Source organism: Larus michahellis, chromosome 3, assembly GCF_964199755.1.
Source record: "Larus michahellis chromosome 3, bLarMic1.1, whole genome shotgun sequence".
NCBI classification, from domain to species: domain Eukaryota; kingdom Metazoa; phylum Chordata; class Aves; order Charadriiformes; family Laridae; genus Larus; species Larus michahellis.
In genome coordinates, this window is record NC_133898.1 from 57,431,427 (window position 1) to 57,447,042 (window position 15,616).

Below are 15,616 nucleotides of genomic sequence, written 5' to 3' on the forward strand. Positions count from 1 at the left end.
GTGGTAAATCTCCAAAGATCTGTCTGCTCTCCCCTCTCTGCCAGTGGCAAAATTGTAATCGTTCGTGTCTGAGCACTTTCACTGTATAGTTCATAAGGAGGTGAGGCTTTCAGTTGTCCTACATTTACTGCCCTAGATCTGTTACCAGCTCAGTCATTGTCATCAAAGTTACTGTCTGCAGCTGTCAGTGGTCCTCATGCCATAGTGCAAGCAAAGGGGTCAGAGCAAGGGGAAGCAATCTGGGTGCTGAAGCATTTCGTAGAAATGCGTTTGGTTTAGACACTAACCAAGTTTTAGATACCAAGACACTCAAGCACTTCACCATCAGTGAGAGATTTGCAACAGGAGGTGTGTTTTGAGTGTTTTCTAACAACCCATTAGAGATGGAGTGACTCATTTAGAGAAATCAAGTCATTCAGAAACCAAGTAGCAGAGCAGATGTTAAAGCCCAAAGGCTAGAGTTCAAACCAGAGGATGGCAAGTTGGATGGGTGGGGGCAATTGAGAGAGTTTTGATTTGGTTGGTTTCTTTTTTTTTTTTTTAAGTCCAGGGCTATTAAATTACCTGAATGTCCCTGCTAGCAGTGTTCATTTAGGCTGTGTGGGTGGGAGTTAGAGGTGCCTCTGGTGGTGCCTCTGGTCACACAGATGTAGAAGACCTGAGCTGCTTTCTAACTGTAGTTCTTTCTTGGTTTTAGTTCCTGATTCATTGCGAGGGCACAAGGTTCACAGAACAGAAGCACCAGATTAGCATGCAGGTAGCCGAAGCCAAAGGCCTGCCCAAGCTCAAGTATCACCTACTGCCGCGAACGAAAGGATTTGCTGTCACTGTGCAGTGTTTGAGAAATGTAGGTAAGGAAAGTCACAAAGAACAATTCTAAATGCTTATTTCATATAACTGCTGTCACTTTGCCATGCTCTTCTTTTCCCTGTAACATGTGTCCTTCCAGAAAAGCCCTGGGATCCTTTCTGACCTTTCTTCTACTAGCCTGTCAAAATTAAAAATTAGGTTTTACAGACAAAGTTTTGGGGCAACTTGTTTTTTTTTTTTATTATTTTTTGCTTTGTTTCTGTTACTGAGTCTGTATCGGGGGGATCTCAAGGTGCATGTTTTGTACCTATTGCCAAAAGATAATGTTTCTTAGTATTTACTAAGCAATCCTATTCCGAATGAAGCAAATACATCACTATAGAATCTGAGGTAGTGTCTTCAGTGTTTTGTTGTGGTAAATATCTGCCTCAAATAACACCATTTTTCAACTAAAAAAATATTCTGCTTTCAACTTCTGTGTAGATGTACTATTTATAGTTTCTTAGTAACCTTTGTGGAGCTGAGGAATGGGAGTATACCTCGACTGAAGATATATGTAGGAGACATTTATAAAAAAATTATTTTTACGTTACAGAACATGAGCAAGTTTTTCTTTGTTAATGTTGTTCTGAACTCCCTACCCCCAAGTTATTTCTGGTTACTTGAATTTGCCAACTTTTAAGTGCTGTCGGTAAGAATATGACACGCATGCCTTTGAAGTGATTTTCTTTGACTAATACAATCCATCAGAGTCTTTTGCTGTGTACTCATGGGCAAGGGAAAGACAGTGCTAAGTAGCCATAGTGCTACAGAATCTTTGGGGTTTGGTAGATTTGTGTGCTGTTGGAAGGCTGATATGTAAGAAAGACAAAGTGGTTAGTGGTTTAGAAGAAAATGTTCTAGCTTGACTGAAATTAATGTCAAAGCTTCTTTTGTCTTTGAAGACATGTTTTCATGTGGCATATCTGGGATAGCTACTGTAAAAAAAGCTTTGCAGTCAGCTGTCTTGCTATCTGTCATGTTTCTTCTACATATCCTCTTACAAGTCAGGTAGATGATATCACTGTTGTAGCTTGTCAGGCATCCACAACTCCCCGCTCCCAAAATGGATCCAAGCATAGCTTGGATCTTTTCTGATATTTGAAAAGGTAAGTTATGTGCAACATCCAGCAGCTCCCTTTAGGGCAAGTTTAACCTTACTTTTTGAATAAGGGCAACTGTTTTGCTGAGGGCGGGGGCAGATAGACTTGTGGCATTGAAGAAGCGCTGAGTCAAAACTCTGTGACCTCCAATGCCCTGAGCTGGGAATCAGGGACAGGTTCAAAACATGGTATGATCATGGACAAGTAGCTGATTTGTGGGAAATTTTTTCAAAAGGAAATAACTTTAGGGAACCCAAGTGATGTTTATTAAAAGGGGATTTGGGCATTCATGTGATACATTACAGTAACACTCCTTAGGATCTTAAATATTTGAAATATTTTCAGAAAAAGAAGACTGAGATAGCTAGATTACTTATATACTTAGGGAAGTGTATGTTACTACCTCAATCTAGCAGCTGTGACTTGCTAGATCAAACAGGGTGAGGCTAATGAGAAGGTAATGTTTCCCTGTAAGGGTTCAAGGAGAAGCACAGACAGTTATAACTTCTCATAGATAGTTTTTGTTGAAACTGTATAGCTTAAAAATCCAACGAAGAAACCTCTGAGGCAAACAGCTGATGACCCCAGACTGGTGTTGAAAAGTCTTCTGGTTATGTTGCTTTACTTGCCTTGTTGCTTTTTGCAATGAAGGGGAGATAATAAGAGTTACTGTCTGGGTTACTATATGTTTCTCTGCTATAGAGACAAGGGGTATGAGTGGAGAGCAATTGAAAGGCTTTTGTAAACAATATATCTTATTTTTAGACAATATCTTATTAAACAATATCTTATTTTTAGAGCTCCGTGTAACATCAATGCGTACGGGTAACAAGGAAGTCCGTAAATGTTATCTGAATAGAGAACACGATGGAAGTCTATTTTGTCAGTCCATAATCAAAAAATATAAGTTCTATCTAGAAATTATTCCTTTCTTACTGATAGGATATGACCACTTATCTCTGTTAACCTTCGCTGAGATTTGGTACCCACGTTATAAGGAGTAACATGTTGTAGGTGTCAATATATGCAGAGGCTATATGCTGTAGTCATTTGGGCGTTTTTTTTCTTTTGAATTGGTAAATAGTACTTGTTCACCGTAAACCCCCGAAGTCTCACTGTTATGCTCTGCCTTATAATGTATCCCAGCAAGTGACTTTATCCCTCTATTACAGCCTCAAATTATTTGTTCCAAAGAGCATCAGTGTAACTACTGAATTGCTGCTCTGTCTGCAGAAGCAGCAATAGCAACATGCAACTGTTCATAACTTCAGTTCAGTGACATCTCTAATGGTCTACAAGAATGACTCTTGCAGGCTCTTTTAGTACGACTCACATCCATTTCAGTGGCCAAGTTTGCAGCGGGGTATCCCTGCATGTCTCCGAAAGTGTGAGACTGGTGCTGAGATGCCTGAGCCCATTTTGGGGCCCAACACTTAGGTTAATGGACTTTCTGTTCTTCCACAAGGGGTGGTGGGCCTGGCTGGAGTGCCTTGCTAAGGGAGGTAGCAGCAGCAGGACATAGCAGTGAAGATAAGCCAAATGTTTGGATCCAGATCCAGGCTGGGTGTGACAGAGGTCAGCATGTCATTTTCTTGTATTCTTCATTCCTCCTCCGACAGGGGTGTGATACTGAGGCTGTAGTACTGTAGGATGGACGGATGCTGGTTGCTGTGGCTGGAGAGGTAGTTCACCCACAATAGCAGTGATCATAGTTGGTCCTTTTCGAAACTTTATATTAACTCTTAATGCTACCTGGCGCAGTAGTTCTGTGTCTGTTGGAAGCACACATTGGTGACATCAGTCTGGCAAGTCCATCTGTTCTGAAAAACTTAGCTTCAGAAGGACTTTTAATGTGCATAGATGGGAAACTGCCTCCATACCAGTGGGTGCCATATCTGTGAGCATAAGCAGATATATTTGGATAAAAATATATTTCACACAAAATAAGAAACAAAGAATCCTCCCTCCTAACTCATTTCCTTCATAAGGGATAGAAGAATTCTTTTCAGCGACTTACTTTCACAAATTCAGATCTCTGCACACAGTTTGATTATTAAATGAGTGCTTTTAATATTTTTTTGAACTTGTTCTGATATTTTTATCAGTGGCCATCTCTACCAGTTTGGTAGTATAAATGCAGTCCCCAGGAACTTCATTTCTAGAAGCTGTTTGCTGTCCTAATAAATTTGCTGTTTGGTTGTAGAGCTTGCTACCTGTACTGTTCATGGAAGCAAATGAAAATACAGATCTATTTCTAAAACACTCATCCATTACTTGCGATAAAAAAAAAAAAGTCATAAATATTGGAAAAGTCGTATTTAACTGTCACTTTTATTGCCTGGCAGTATATCGGGCAGTTCCTTTCAGCTGTTTTTATTTAGTTAGGACTTTTATTTAAAAATGTGCCTGATGATGGATTGTAGATTGTGCATGCTGGGAACTACTGTCCTAGAGGGAACACATAAGAATAAATTCCAGGGTGATGTTCTCATGGAGTTCAATGTGATGGTGTTTGGAGGTTTTGCAAGGACTTTTTTTCCCACAAGCTGCACTTTAGTCCTGGGGTTTTTTTTCGGTGTTTAGTGACGCTCCTGGTCAACCTTTTGAGCAAGCTACCAAGTTGGAGAGGAGGAGTGATTTTTGACCAAGATGAGCAATGAGATGTTAAATCAAAGGATTGTGTCAAGGTGGCTGTCATACCGGCAGTACAGTGAATTCCACCATTCCATCTCTTCCCCTCCCTTTCCCAATCTTCACTTCAGATCATGGTGTGCTAGTTAAGGAAGCTCTGTGTAGGCATACTTATTGCCTGTAGGTTGATTTGTTGGATGATCATTCTGGCATAATCCACCATGTCCACAAAATAGTACGTGAAATTCAAGAGGACAGCTGAAGTAAGAAAAATCCTCTCTAGATATGTAACCCGAAGATTTCTTAGGTCAAAATTCCGAAATTAAATCTTAAATTCTTAGGTACGTAGGTCTCTGTCAGAATGCTGTACAAGGAACCAAAAGTTAAAGATACAAAAAAGCTGGGCAGAGATTAGAAAACAAAATGAAAAAACATGTCAGAAAATAGCAATTTGTCTGAAAAAAAAATTTGTTTTCAGTTATGATCTGTTCTGAGCCTTTGAAAAGGCTTCCAAATATTGAATTGTGCTTGATTTTTAATGAAAAAGATGTTTTAAGATAACTTCTTTGGGAAAACATTGTATTTCACAATTGAAGCAAAGCTTCTCAAACACTGCCTAAATTAGTCTGAGAGTGAGCCAGTTGCGATGTTTTCAGGATTCTGTGGAGTTATTTTTTTACTTGGTTTAGAATGTGAGGTTTCTGGACTCTTCAGCTTTTGTATGAGAAAGTCATGAGATGTCCAGTTCTAATTATGTAATTTTGAAGTACACATTTAATGAAAAGCAATTTCAGTGTGTCACGCAGCATTCTAGTACTGCTTTGTCTGTGGAAACTTTCTGTCAAATTTTAATTCTGTGCAATCTTTTTCTTCGACACTTCTACTGTTGTTCTTTTCCTGCGCTTTCAAAATAGAAAAGCTGAACTCTTCAGTTATTTTATATCTGGATGTAACAGAGGTCTGTTTACTCCTGCATACGCTGTCATTGTCTTGGGTTTGGCACTGCTTTGCACCAAAAGGTTTTGGTGTAATATTAAAAAGGGCTGGACTGAATATCAAACTACAGACCAGTTACAAACCGCAATGGGTTATTTTTTCCCTGGAGTGAAGGAGAACTTTGTGTATGGCCATCAGCACATAAAGATGTTCCTGACCAACTCTGCAGAAGTTTTTTCAGAACAGGAGAAGAATTTTCTAATGTTTCTGAACAAGGACTCAGTTTGTACCAAAACTCCAATATAGCCATCTTCCAAAAGACTAAAGAGCAAGTGCTGCATGCATCATACTTTCCTTATTGTGTCCCTGTTGTCATTAGGATAATCTAATGCTATTAAAGAATATACTAAGAAGCTTACCCTGTATAAACCAAATTGAGCTCTTGTCTTCCTTCAATTACATTGGATTAGTAAATTAGAGTAGATTAGTAAAATCCTTCTACACTAAGAAGCTTAAAAATGGAGGTAGATAATTTATTCAAAAAAGTTATTTCCTACTTATATTGTACTGGACGAGTAGTGTGCTTGAAGCAGATTCTGGCTTACATGTTGTAGTTTTGAGTTTGGTTTAAAAACCCAACTGTAGTAGGAAGAGAGTTGTTAATGAGGGATACAGTCTGTATGCAGGCCTCTGTTTTCAGGATTTCCTTCTAGTGCTGAAGCCAGGCTGTTCTGTTCTGTGCTATGAATTCTGCTTTGCAATAACAAATGTTGCGGTGAGTTTCTGGAGGCTGAATGTTGTGACCAAGCCATATTTATCTCTCATAGCTAGATAGGCTTCAAAAATAAAAGCAAATCCGTTCTGTGTAATAAAATGTTTTTCTTAGGTGGGTTAAGAGCTCTCACAATAAAGGTTCATCAGAGTGTTCGTTATTGCAGAACTCCAAAGCAGAAAACCTAAAATACAGCAAGCTATGTGTGAAGTGCATGTTAGCCATTTAAGTGACAAAAAAAAGTTTTGTTTCTGGCATTGGTCTTACAATTTGTACCACAATGCACAATTGGTTTTAGTATCAGGAAAATTAATTGCTTTCTGGTAATTTTGTGACATCAGGAAAATAGCATCTCTAAGGATGTGTTCCAAGAAACTCTTTTGAAACACTTTATGTGGTTTAAAACAGTAAACACTTCTTCTGTAGACACTGCTTGTTAGCACTGTCTTAGTTTAACTAAAGATGGCCTTCATAAATACTTCTACTGTTACCATGCAGTCCTGAACTGCAGACACAGTGTTTTCTTAAGGCTGAAAGTTTGGTTGCTGTTCTGAGCTATAGAACTTGGATTCTATATTCCTTACAGCTGCATGTCTTCATAGCAGCAGCCCAGCTCATGCAGGACGTGGTCTGTTACTCTGCCTCTGCCTTTGTCCTATAGCAAGTGTGTCAGTTATCAAATAATGGGCATGACAGGGAGGTTGTTTTGAGCCCCAGCAATTCACAGTTACATTAAGCCCTCTTGCTACAGGATGTACCTCACACACACTCTTACTTATTCTTAGTCAAACTGTATATATTGTTCGTTGTTTATAAAGTGTGTATCTGCCTGGGTATTTACCCAGAAGAGGGGAAAAGTTGTGTCATTTGTCACTCTTCCCAGTGAGTTGAGAAAGCTAATAGTTTTTCAACCATTTGACTCCTAGCACATCCTAGGTATATTAACTGTCAGAAACTGTGTTCCCTATGCCCGGCATTCTGCACCTGATGGGGAAGGGGAAAAGGGTGGAGAGCAAACCCTTCCATTCTACTGGTGCTGTTCCTGAAAGGGTCACTGGTTATTTGGCTTCTTAAAACCTGCATGTTGAATATTCTATTATCATCTTTACCTTGGTGACAGCTCATACTATTGCTGATGACTTCATATTTAAATATGTTCCTTGTCTGAGAGAGAATTAATTGTTTTCATTCTATTACTACAGTAATCACATAACCTGTTTCTCTTCTTGTAGTTTCTGCAGTCTATGATTCTACCCTCAACTTCAGAAATAATGAGAATCCAACATTGCTGGGAGTTCTAAATGGAAAGAAGTATCATGCAGATTTATACGTAAGGCAAGTAATCCATATTTTAATTCTTTTTTGCCATACAGAAATGTGTACTTGCAGTCACAATTGCACAAGCAAGGAAATATTTTCAAGTAGGTAACAGATAGCAAATGTCTGCCAACCTGGCTTCACAGAACTGCAGATAAAAACTCATATGGGATGGGAAGGGTTTCTTGTGAAGTTTCGTAACTATGTCCTGGTTCCGGCGGGGATAGGGTTAACTTTTCCTGGTATTCCATGCCATGTGAGCCACGCCCACCCTGAGCTGCCGGGGGAGGGGGCAGGAAGTTGCTGCTTAAAAGCGGGCTGGGGCGTCCCGGGTCCGGTCCGGCCGGCGGTTCCGTAATCGCGTTTGTATATTCCCCTATCCATGTTGTTGTTGTTGTTTGCCTGTTCCCTTTGCTGTCCTGTTAAACTGCCTTTGTCTCAACCCAAGAGTCTTGCCTTTTCTTACGATTCTTCCTGTATTAGGAAGGCGCGAGCGAGCAGCACGTGGTTCTTTGTTGCCGTCTGAGGCTAAACCACGACAAACTATAAATGGATGGAGATCCTGTAAAGGTCTACGGGATTTTGAGGTTTTTATTTTTTTTTATTAATTTGCGTGTCTGTTTGTCAGTTCAGCAGCAACAGTGGGACCCCTTTTCACACACTTGGCCAGAATATCAAACAATTACTGAGTGTTCAGATGGAGCAGCTTTATACCTGTCTTTGGCACAATAGTTCCCACTCAGGTGGAGGCCAGGCTCAGGACTGTTCCCGTCTCTGTTTGGTGCAGTTGTTGACGTATTTGACTGCCACCCCCTCCCTGCCAAGAAGGGGGTTGTTTAATGAAAAAGCAATTACTGGGATTGTGTATCATTTGTATTTCTGAGAGTGATGAATACCGCAATGGTTTCTCATAATCCTAATGAGAATGGGCCAATTCCAAGACCCTTATTCCCAGGCCAGGTTCTATCAGCAGCACTCATGCTGCAGGCACTCGGGGCATGTGATGGTTTAGAGCTGGAGCACAGGAGCCTAGAAGTGATCCCACAAGTGATCAGGAGTTCATCATAACCCCTTTATAGCTATAATTGGCTGGTCCGATTGGTTTATCTTGGGTACTGACATGAAGTGGAGTAAGGTGACCTTTTCTTCCTACCTCCCCTTTTCTGCCTGTTTGAAAAAATATTTTCTTCAGAACTGTTTTTGCACAAGGGTAAAAAGAAACTTTCGCTTGATTCCCAAGGATGCAGCATGTGTTTGCATTCCCACTTGGCTCAGCCTAGTGGCTTCGTGTCTGGTGTACATGGCCTGGTGGCTAGTGTTCATGGAGGAGCAGTGTGGCCTACCTGTGTGGGCCATTCCTCCAACAGTGTAGAGGTGTGCATCGTGCTGTGTCTCCCTTTACACCCTTCCAGCCTGCTGCAAATTAATCTGGCAGAGCATGGAAATTGCTTTTCACAACTCGGGCTAACTATTTGCCCTTCTGTCCTTTTGAGCTTCCTGAAAAGCTCTTACAGGTAGGGTAAATCTTTGGCAATTAATTGGGGACCATCACAGATGTTCTTCAAAATCCTCCGTATTTGCTTATTAAAGTGCTATAGGTGTTGCATTCAGTAGAAGTTTGTAAAATTTGGATGGCCTTGTCTCTGCTTAAATTGTGTTGACTGCTAATGTTTGTCATCTTATGACTTCCTTAAATAAAGGAACAAAACAGTAGTGCTGCACCTCTTAAATTAACTGCAAACAGGAGTGTCCTGATGATGAAAAATGGGATGCTGAATTTAATTTGATGTTGTTCTTAATGGAAATTAATTAAAATATATGCTATACTGAAAAATGTAGAATTATTAAATATTGCTATTAGCATACCTAAATGAAGATTACAAGGGGATTTTTTTTTTTTCTGTCATAGGATTATTGACTAAAATTTGATTAAAACTTTGTTTTATCAAGAGAGGGTTTTTCAGTGATAGGAGCCATTTTTCTGGAAATCATCCAACCAAGCTGCACGTAGCAAAAAATTACAGGAATGGGAAATGTTACCTGAGAAATACTAGAGTGCTTTACCCTAGGTATATGGAGAATAGTTTATCTCTTTAATGCCTTGCTAGTTAAATACACCCTTGAACGCTATAGGTGAGGTAAGAAATTAATTCATTCAAAACCTTCGTTTGGAAACTGAAAATTGCAAACCTTTATCTAGAAAATGGCTCTAGTGAGCTCAAACATAATGCATTACTATTTCAGAAATCTAAATTTCTGATACATGTAGAAACTCTAGAAGCAAACTATATTTTGCTGATCTGGGATACCACAAATTTAAAAAAAGATGGAAAATGTAGTGAGTCTTCTGTCAGGTGGATAATCTGTGTATAATGAAAGTACTGTTCATGGGAGCCGAAGTATTTAATATTCTTCAATTTGTCTTGTTTACCATTGGCAGGCGAATTCCGCTAGAGGAAGTCCCAGAAGATGAACAGGAATGTTCTAACTGGCTCCACAAACTGTATCAAGAAAAGGTTGGTTTTTTTGTTTAGACAGCACTTGCAAGCCACTAGTGCTCAGTTATTTATATTACTAGTAGGCCTTTACAGTGTGCATGTGTAGCGGTCCTGCTTTGGGGGCGTGGGGTTGGTTTGTTTGTTCTTCAGAGTAAAAGTGCTCTGTTTCTCCAGACACAAACTGGTCTTGTGCTGTCAGTCATGATTGCCTTTATTTTGTACTTAAAGAGCAACAGGAAGAAAACTTAAGCAAGCCTCGACAGAGTAGTTTTAAAAATCTTCTTTAGAAAGTTGCATAAAGATACAAAAACCACAACTGCCTTCTGGTTGGTAGAAGGACCTCCTTCCCCTTAAAGGCACCTCCTAAATGAAGAAGTAATTCATGGGCTAAATGAGAGATATTTTCGCTCTAGTGTCCTAAAATTTTTGTCCCTTGTTTTACCCTGTCTCTTTTCTCACTGCAAAGATCCAACATTAATAGGACAGGCTGATAAATTGCTTTCACGTTGTGTGCGTAGAAGGCATTCATTTAAGATTTCCAGTTACATAGGATGGAGGCAGAACAGTAATGACTGTGTGTTTGTAGATGCCCATTGATTTTATTTTTTTTTCCCAAATACTCTCATATGCGTCCTTCAGACTTTCAGAATCTGTTTCTCGTGGGTTTTGTTTTTATGACTATAGGAGATAATGGCTGGGGGATGCTGTCCTTGAATACACGCAGCACCTCCCATTTCAATCAGTGGGAGTCATAGGTATGCAAAGCATGAGGGCCTGGCAGCTCAGTTTGCTTCAATAAGTTGATCAAAGTTATGTATTCAGACTGGAATACAGCAGTGCTTTGGATTTAGAAGTGATAGAATATAGCTACACTCTGGTTTCTTCTCACTGGGGCAGCAAAATTCTGCTGTGCCATTTGTTGTACTCTAGCCAGAACACCATGTTAGCCTTTCTGTATTGACTAGGTTCTAGTCTTTCTCGGCTTCTAACCGTGACTTGGTTCTGGTTTAGTTTATGGCCTGTCTAAGCAGCTACAGGAATGTGAAAAGTAAATGTGTATTGAGACCTCAGTTGTAGATCTACTAGCTTTGTCTCTGATCTCCCTTCTTGTAAGTCGTGCCACTAACACCTAATTCAGACACAACCCCTAACACCTTTCTGCAGAAAGGCATTGTGTTACCCATGGGCCTGTGCCCTCTCTACAGGCATATAAGTGCAAAAGTCCACTTTCTGCTACTTGTGACTTTATCTCTAACCATTTCATGTTCCAAAGAACTGTTTAGACATTTGCAAGACAAAAACATAAAACATAAATCAGATGAGAATGTGACTGTTTTCCTGAATCCCTTATTACATGGTTTGCGGTAAATCACTTCAAGTTTTTTCTGTTATTCCCTCTTTGGCAAATGCTCAGTGCAAACAGAGTATACATCTGTCTTGCTTTCTTCATAACAGCTTAGTTTGCTGGTTGGTTAAATCCATAGTTTCCTATTTAAGTATAGGATGAAGGAATGTGTGTTCAGTTTTCCTTTCAGTTAAAACCTGTTTGGTTATGTGGCATTTTTTGTTTGGTTGGGGATTTTTTTTGCTTTGGTGCTGGTTTTGGTTTTTTGCTGAAGGTGGTACGTTCCTCTTCCTTCAGCTGTTTTACATCAGTGAAACTTATTTCATTGCAGTCATTGCTGGTTTACGCAAACCAATGTCTCTGTAAAATCAGACTGGGAGAATACAGAGCAGGGACAACTTCTTCAAGAGTTCTGAGGTGGTGAAAGCCCACCTGCAGGGTAAAAATTCAATTCTGTTTCGCCTTTCTGCCATGCATCTTTAAAAAGATAATTGGCTTTTAGGGTGGATAAGAAGCAGCATTGCCATCTAGGTGTTGTTTCCAAAAATAGATTCTGTTTCAGGTTAATGTCTTCAGAGTTAGTAAATATTTATGATAAAATGTAACAAATCTGTATTCAAAGGGCAGTAATTGGTTGCAAGGTATGCACTCATCCCCTGCTTTATATATTTTGGCTGTAGGACTCCCCTTTCTGTTTCGAAGTAAGACAAGGTATGCACACTACTGAAAAACAGAGTCCCTATTTTACCTTGCATTATGGTTGCATGTGCCATTGCTCATTCTCAGTGATTTTCATAATTTTGCAGTACCTTCTCAAGACTTACATACTGTGCACTGAATTACGCTCTGATAGCATGATTTAGCAGGTGGGGCGTGCCCCAGGTACTGAGGTCAAGGCCGGAGTGCCACGCAGTCACGATGGTCAGGGACACAAAGCCGTTTGAATGAACAATGACATCAGCAGTTAGTGGACATGAAAGGACATGATTTTTTATTTTTTTTTTAAATTGTCATTAATAAAGGAGTGAGAGTCTTTGAGAAAAGCTTGTTCCATTGTTTTTTTTTACCTTGCTGCCCGATGTCAGTTACCTCAGTCTGAGGTACTGCTCTCTAGCAATTTATGTTCTAGCTACTTGATCACTTCATTTTCTGGTTCAGCCACTGCTGCAAATGCAATGAACAGGGCCTTGCCAAATAAACAATGACACTCTGCTGTTCTAAACCAAACACTGTACTGCCCTTTTCCAGGCTTTCCATGTCCACATGCTTCTTCCTTACCTGGGATGAATTTTGTCTTTCCATAGATGGCCAGCACTGTATCTCTTAATGCCCAATTATGACAGAGGTGCAGTTTGGGTTGCACATTGCCTTTTTTCTCTCTTTTCTTTTTTCTTTTCTCTCTTTTTTCTTTTCTCTCTCCATATACTTCCTACTCGTGCCCCCCTCTTCCCTTCCTCCCCCCCTTCCCTCACTCTCCTTCCCCCCACCCCTCCTTTCTCTTTCCTCTCTCTCCTCTTCTCCCATTGCTATAAACACTCCCTTTGACTTTAACAAGGATGGGGTTGAGCATCTCAGTGCCTGGTCTGATGAGGTACCGTTTAATAGTCACAACTCTACTAGCGCTTGCATGTTTGATTTCTTTTTTCACATCCTTACAGCCTCAGTGCCTGAAATAGAAGTTCTGCTTGAGAATCTTAATTTCCATTAAAAAGAAAGCGAGCTTCTAACTCTTCTCACTTGTAAGAGAGGCATGGAAAACAGGGCATGAAAATACATGCTGAAATGCCCCAGGGAATTAGCAAAGCATAACTGAAGAGGGGAAGCGTACAGAACTCCAGTGTTTGGTAACAAAGGATATGTTTCTGGATACTTATTCTTTGGGCTTCCACATGAAAGGGCAGTGGCATACCTCTGCAGTCAGGCCTCCCTGGTGGGAGCAGGGAAGAAAAATCCAGTTAGCCTCTCACATCCATCATCCATGATGGATACTCCCTGATTTCCCCCGACTGCATTACCCACCCCACTGTCTGAAGTAACTCAGATTTGGTGGGGGCATTAGAGGGAGCATATCTTTATGTCCGAGTACAATACTTGGGTGGGTGGGATTTATTACAAACTGAAAATGAGCTCTGTATGCAGGGGAATGAAAGGAACTTAATTTGGGGGAGGTGATTGGGGGAAATTTTGAGGTACATCATGGGTTTAAATGCTGACTAGAGCTGTTGATGGGTACCATAGGCACCCTTGCAAAAGCTTAGAAGACAGATCAGCCCACAGATCTCTTCTGCAAGGAATGTGAATGTTTTTAAGGGTAAGGTATCATAACTGAATTGAAGAGCTGTTCTCCACAATGGTATAAAATGTGTAGTGGAGGTGATGGCATTGACATTGTCTTGCCCATTGTATGTTTCTTCGATCTGTCTCAAACTTCTTGGTGAGATGTGGTCAATGGTTTTGCTGCCTCTGATGCCGTGCAGAGCCAGCAAAAAGAACACTGCTGCGCTTGTTCTAAGTGAGTCTGTCTTGCTGTTTGTAGTAATAGGCCCCCTAATGGCGATACCAATAATAGTCAGAAATTCTTAACTTCTCTGTGTAATACTGGTATTTAGAAACCTAATTATATATAGTAAAATTCAATTTACTGATGATTAGTAGCTCTGTGTTAAACCAGTCATAAACCAAAATCCTCAAGGCACTGTAAAGAAAACTTCATATACCATGTAATTTGTCAAAGATAGCTAATTAATTGGCCATAATGATCCCAGTACGATCTAGCTCGCATGCGCAAAACAGTCATAATTTTTCTAATCTCAATAAAGAGGGTGCAATGCTTTAATTACTGTGTAATCTCTTAAAAGCTAAATGTTCCCTTTGAAATAGATAAAATGGTAGCAGCCTGTAATTGCTCAAGTTGCCATTAAATAATTAAAACATTGTCTGTGTCAGCTGGAGTGTAAGTAAATGGAAAATCATAGCAGAGTAGAAATAATCTTCTTGTGGTTGATAGGACAATCTTGGCTTTGCCAGAATTTTTGGAAACAGTCATGAAACGTTCCTTTCTTTGAAGAAATTTAGCATCTCATTCTGACTAAATTGAGGTTCCTTTTTATGTCAGTCTGAGTTCATTAATTAACCAGTTTCTTGTGATAACCCAGATTAATAATCTTTGCTTTTGAACCAGAAGGAAGGGGGTTTTTTCCTCACCCACTTTGATATCTCGGGTTGATCACATAGCTAAAGGTAATGCTGCTCACCCATATGGGCTCTAGAGGAAGGTACTCAATTCTAAGTTTTCTTTTTGTATACCACAAACCAAAAACACCCAAACCCCACCCCATTATATTTTACTAAAAGGGGGAGTCATCTGGTCAAAACTAATGAGAGATTCTAAAGTGTTTGCATGCTCAACTGTCTGTGGAGAGGTTCAGCAGCCAGACTTCCTTCTGTAAGGTTCACGGGAACAGGATGAACAGGACTGCATCTATGGGACAAAGCTGACAGGAGGAGGTGGTGTTCTTTGAAGTGGGTGCTGTTTGAGAGCAGTGGTTGGAGATAGCATTAGGGAACAGAGATCTGCTGCTGAACATGTAGCCCAACCACTTCTGTGGCTCACCAGCCACAGTATTTGTCCAGCGGCTGTGGACCTTGCAGGGGGTTCAACAGCGATGCCTACATCCCTTCACCCTTCTTATTTTACTGGGCTTGTTATACTTTCCAGGTATGCCATTTTTCAGGCTTCTGTGTGTAGGAGAAAAGGATGCACACATCAGTGTAAGCTCTTTGTTTTTTTGACTGTGTGTTCATTGACTTCAAAGTACAAGCTTTCCAGCCATGACTTGGTCTTTGATCTTCCCCCGAAGTTACAAGCATGCAGAAAGAGGAACATCAAAGCCAGGAATGGCTAGTTTTGTTGGCAGATGGGGATTTAATTGTTGCCCTCCTTTGTTCTACTAGGACGCGTTCCAGGAAGAGTACTACCGAACAGGAACCTACCCAGCAGTCCCTGTAGTACCACCCCGACGACCATGGACACTTTTGAACTGGCTTTTCTGGGCCTTATTGCTGCTATATCCTTTATTCAAGCTGCTCATCAACATGATCAACAGTGGATCATCGCTGACACTGGCTAGTTTTGCATTTGTCATTGTAATAGGTAAGTTTTCCA

At 40.3% G+C, this 15,616-nt stretch overlaps 1 protein-coding gene across 5 annotated transcripts in view; it reads left to right on the top strand.

Annotated features, from left to right (window-relative positions):
• The window catches only part of AGPAT4 (1-acylglycerol-3-phosphate O-acyltransferase 4), an 87,870-nt gene that overhangs the window by 60,277 nt on the left and 11,977 nt on the right, over positions 1–15,616 (top strand). For all 5 annotated transcript variants that reach the window (XR_012586185.1, XM_074580318.1, XM_074580316.1 and 2 more), the window contains 4 exons: positions 698–851; positions 7,524–7,626; positions 10,049–10,124; positions 15,406–15,604. Coding sequence is in view for 4 of the 5 variants with exons in the window: in XM_074580318.1 (XP_074436419.1) it covers positions 698–851; positions 7,524–7,626; positions 10,049–10,124; positions 15,406–15,604 (532 nt within the window). In the remaining variant the exon portion in view is untranslated. The remainder of the gene's footprint in view (positions 1–697; positions 852–7,523; positions 7,627–10,048; positions 10,125–15,405; positions 15,605–15,616) is intronic.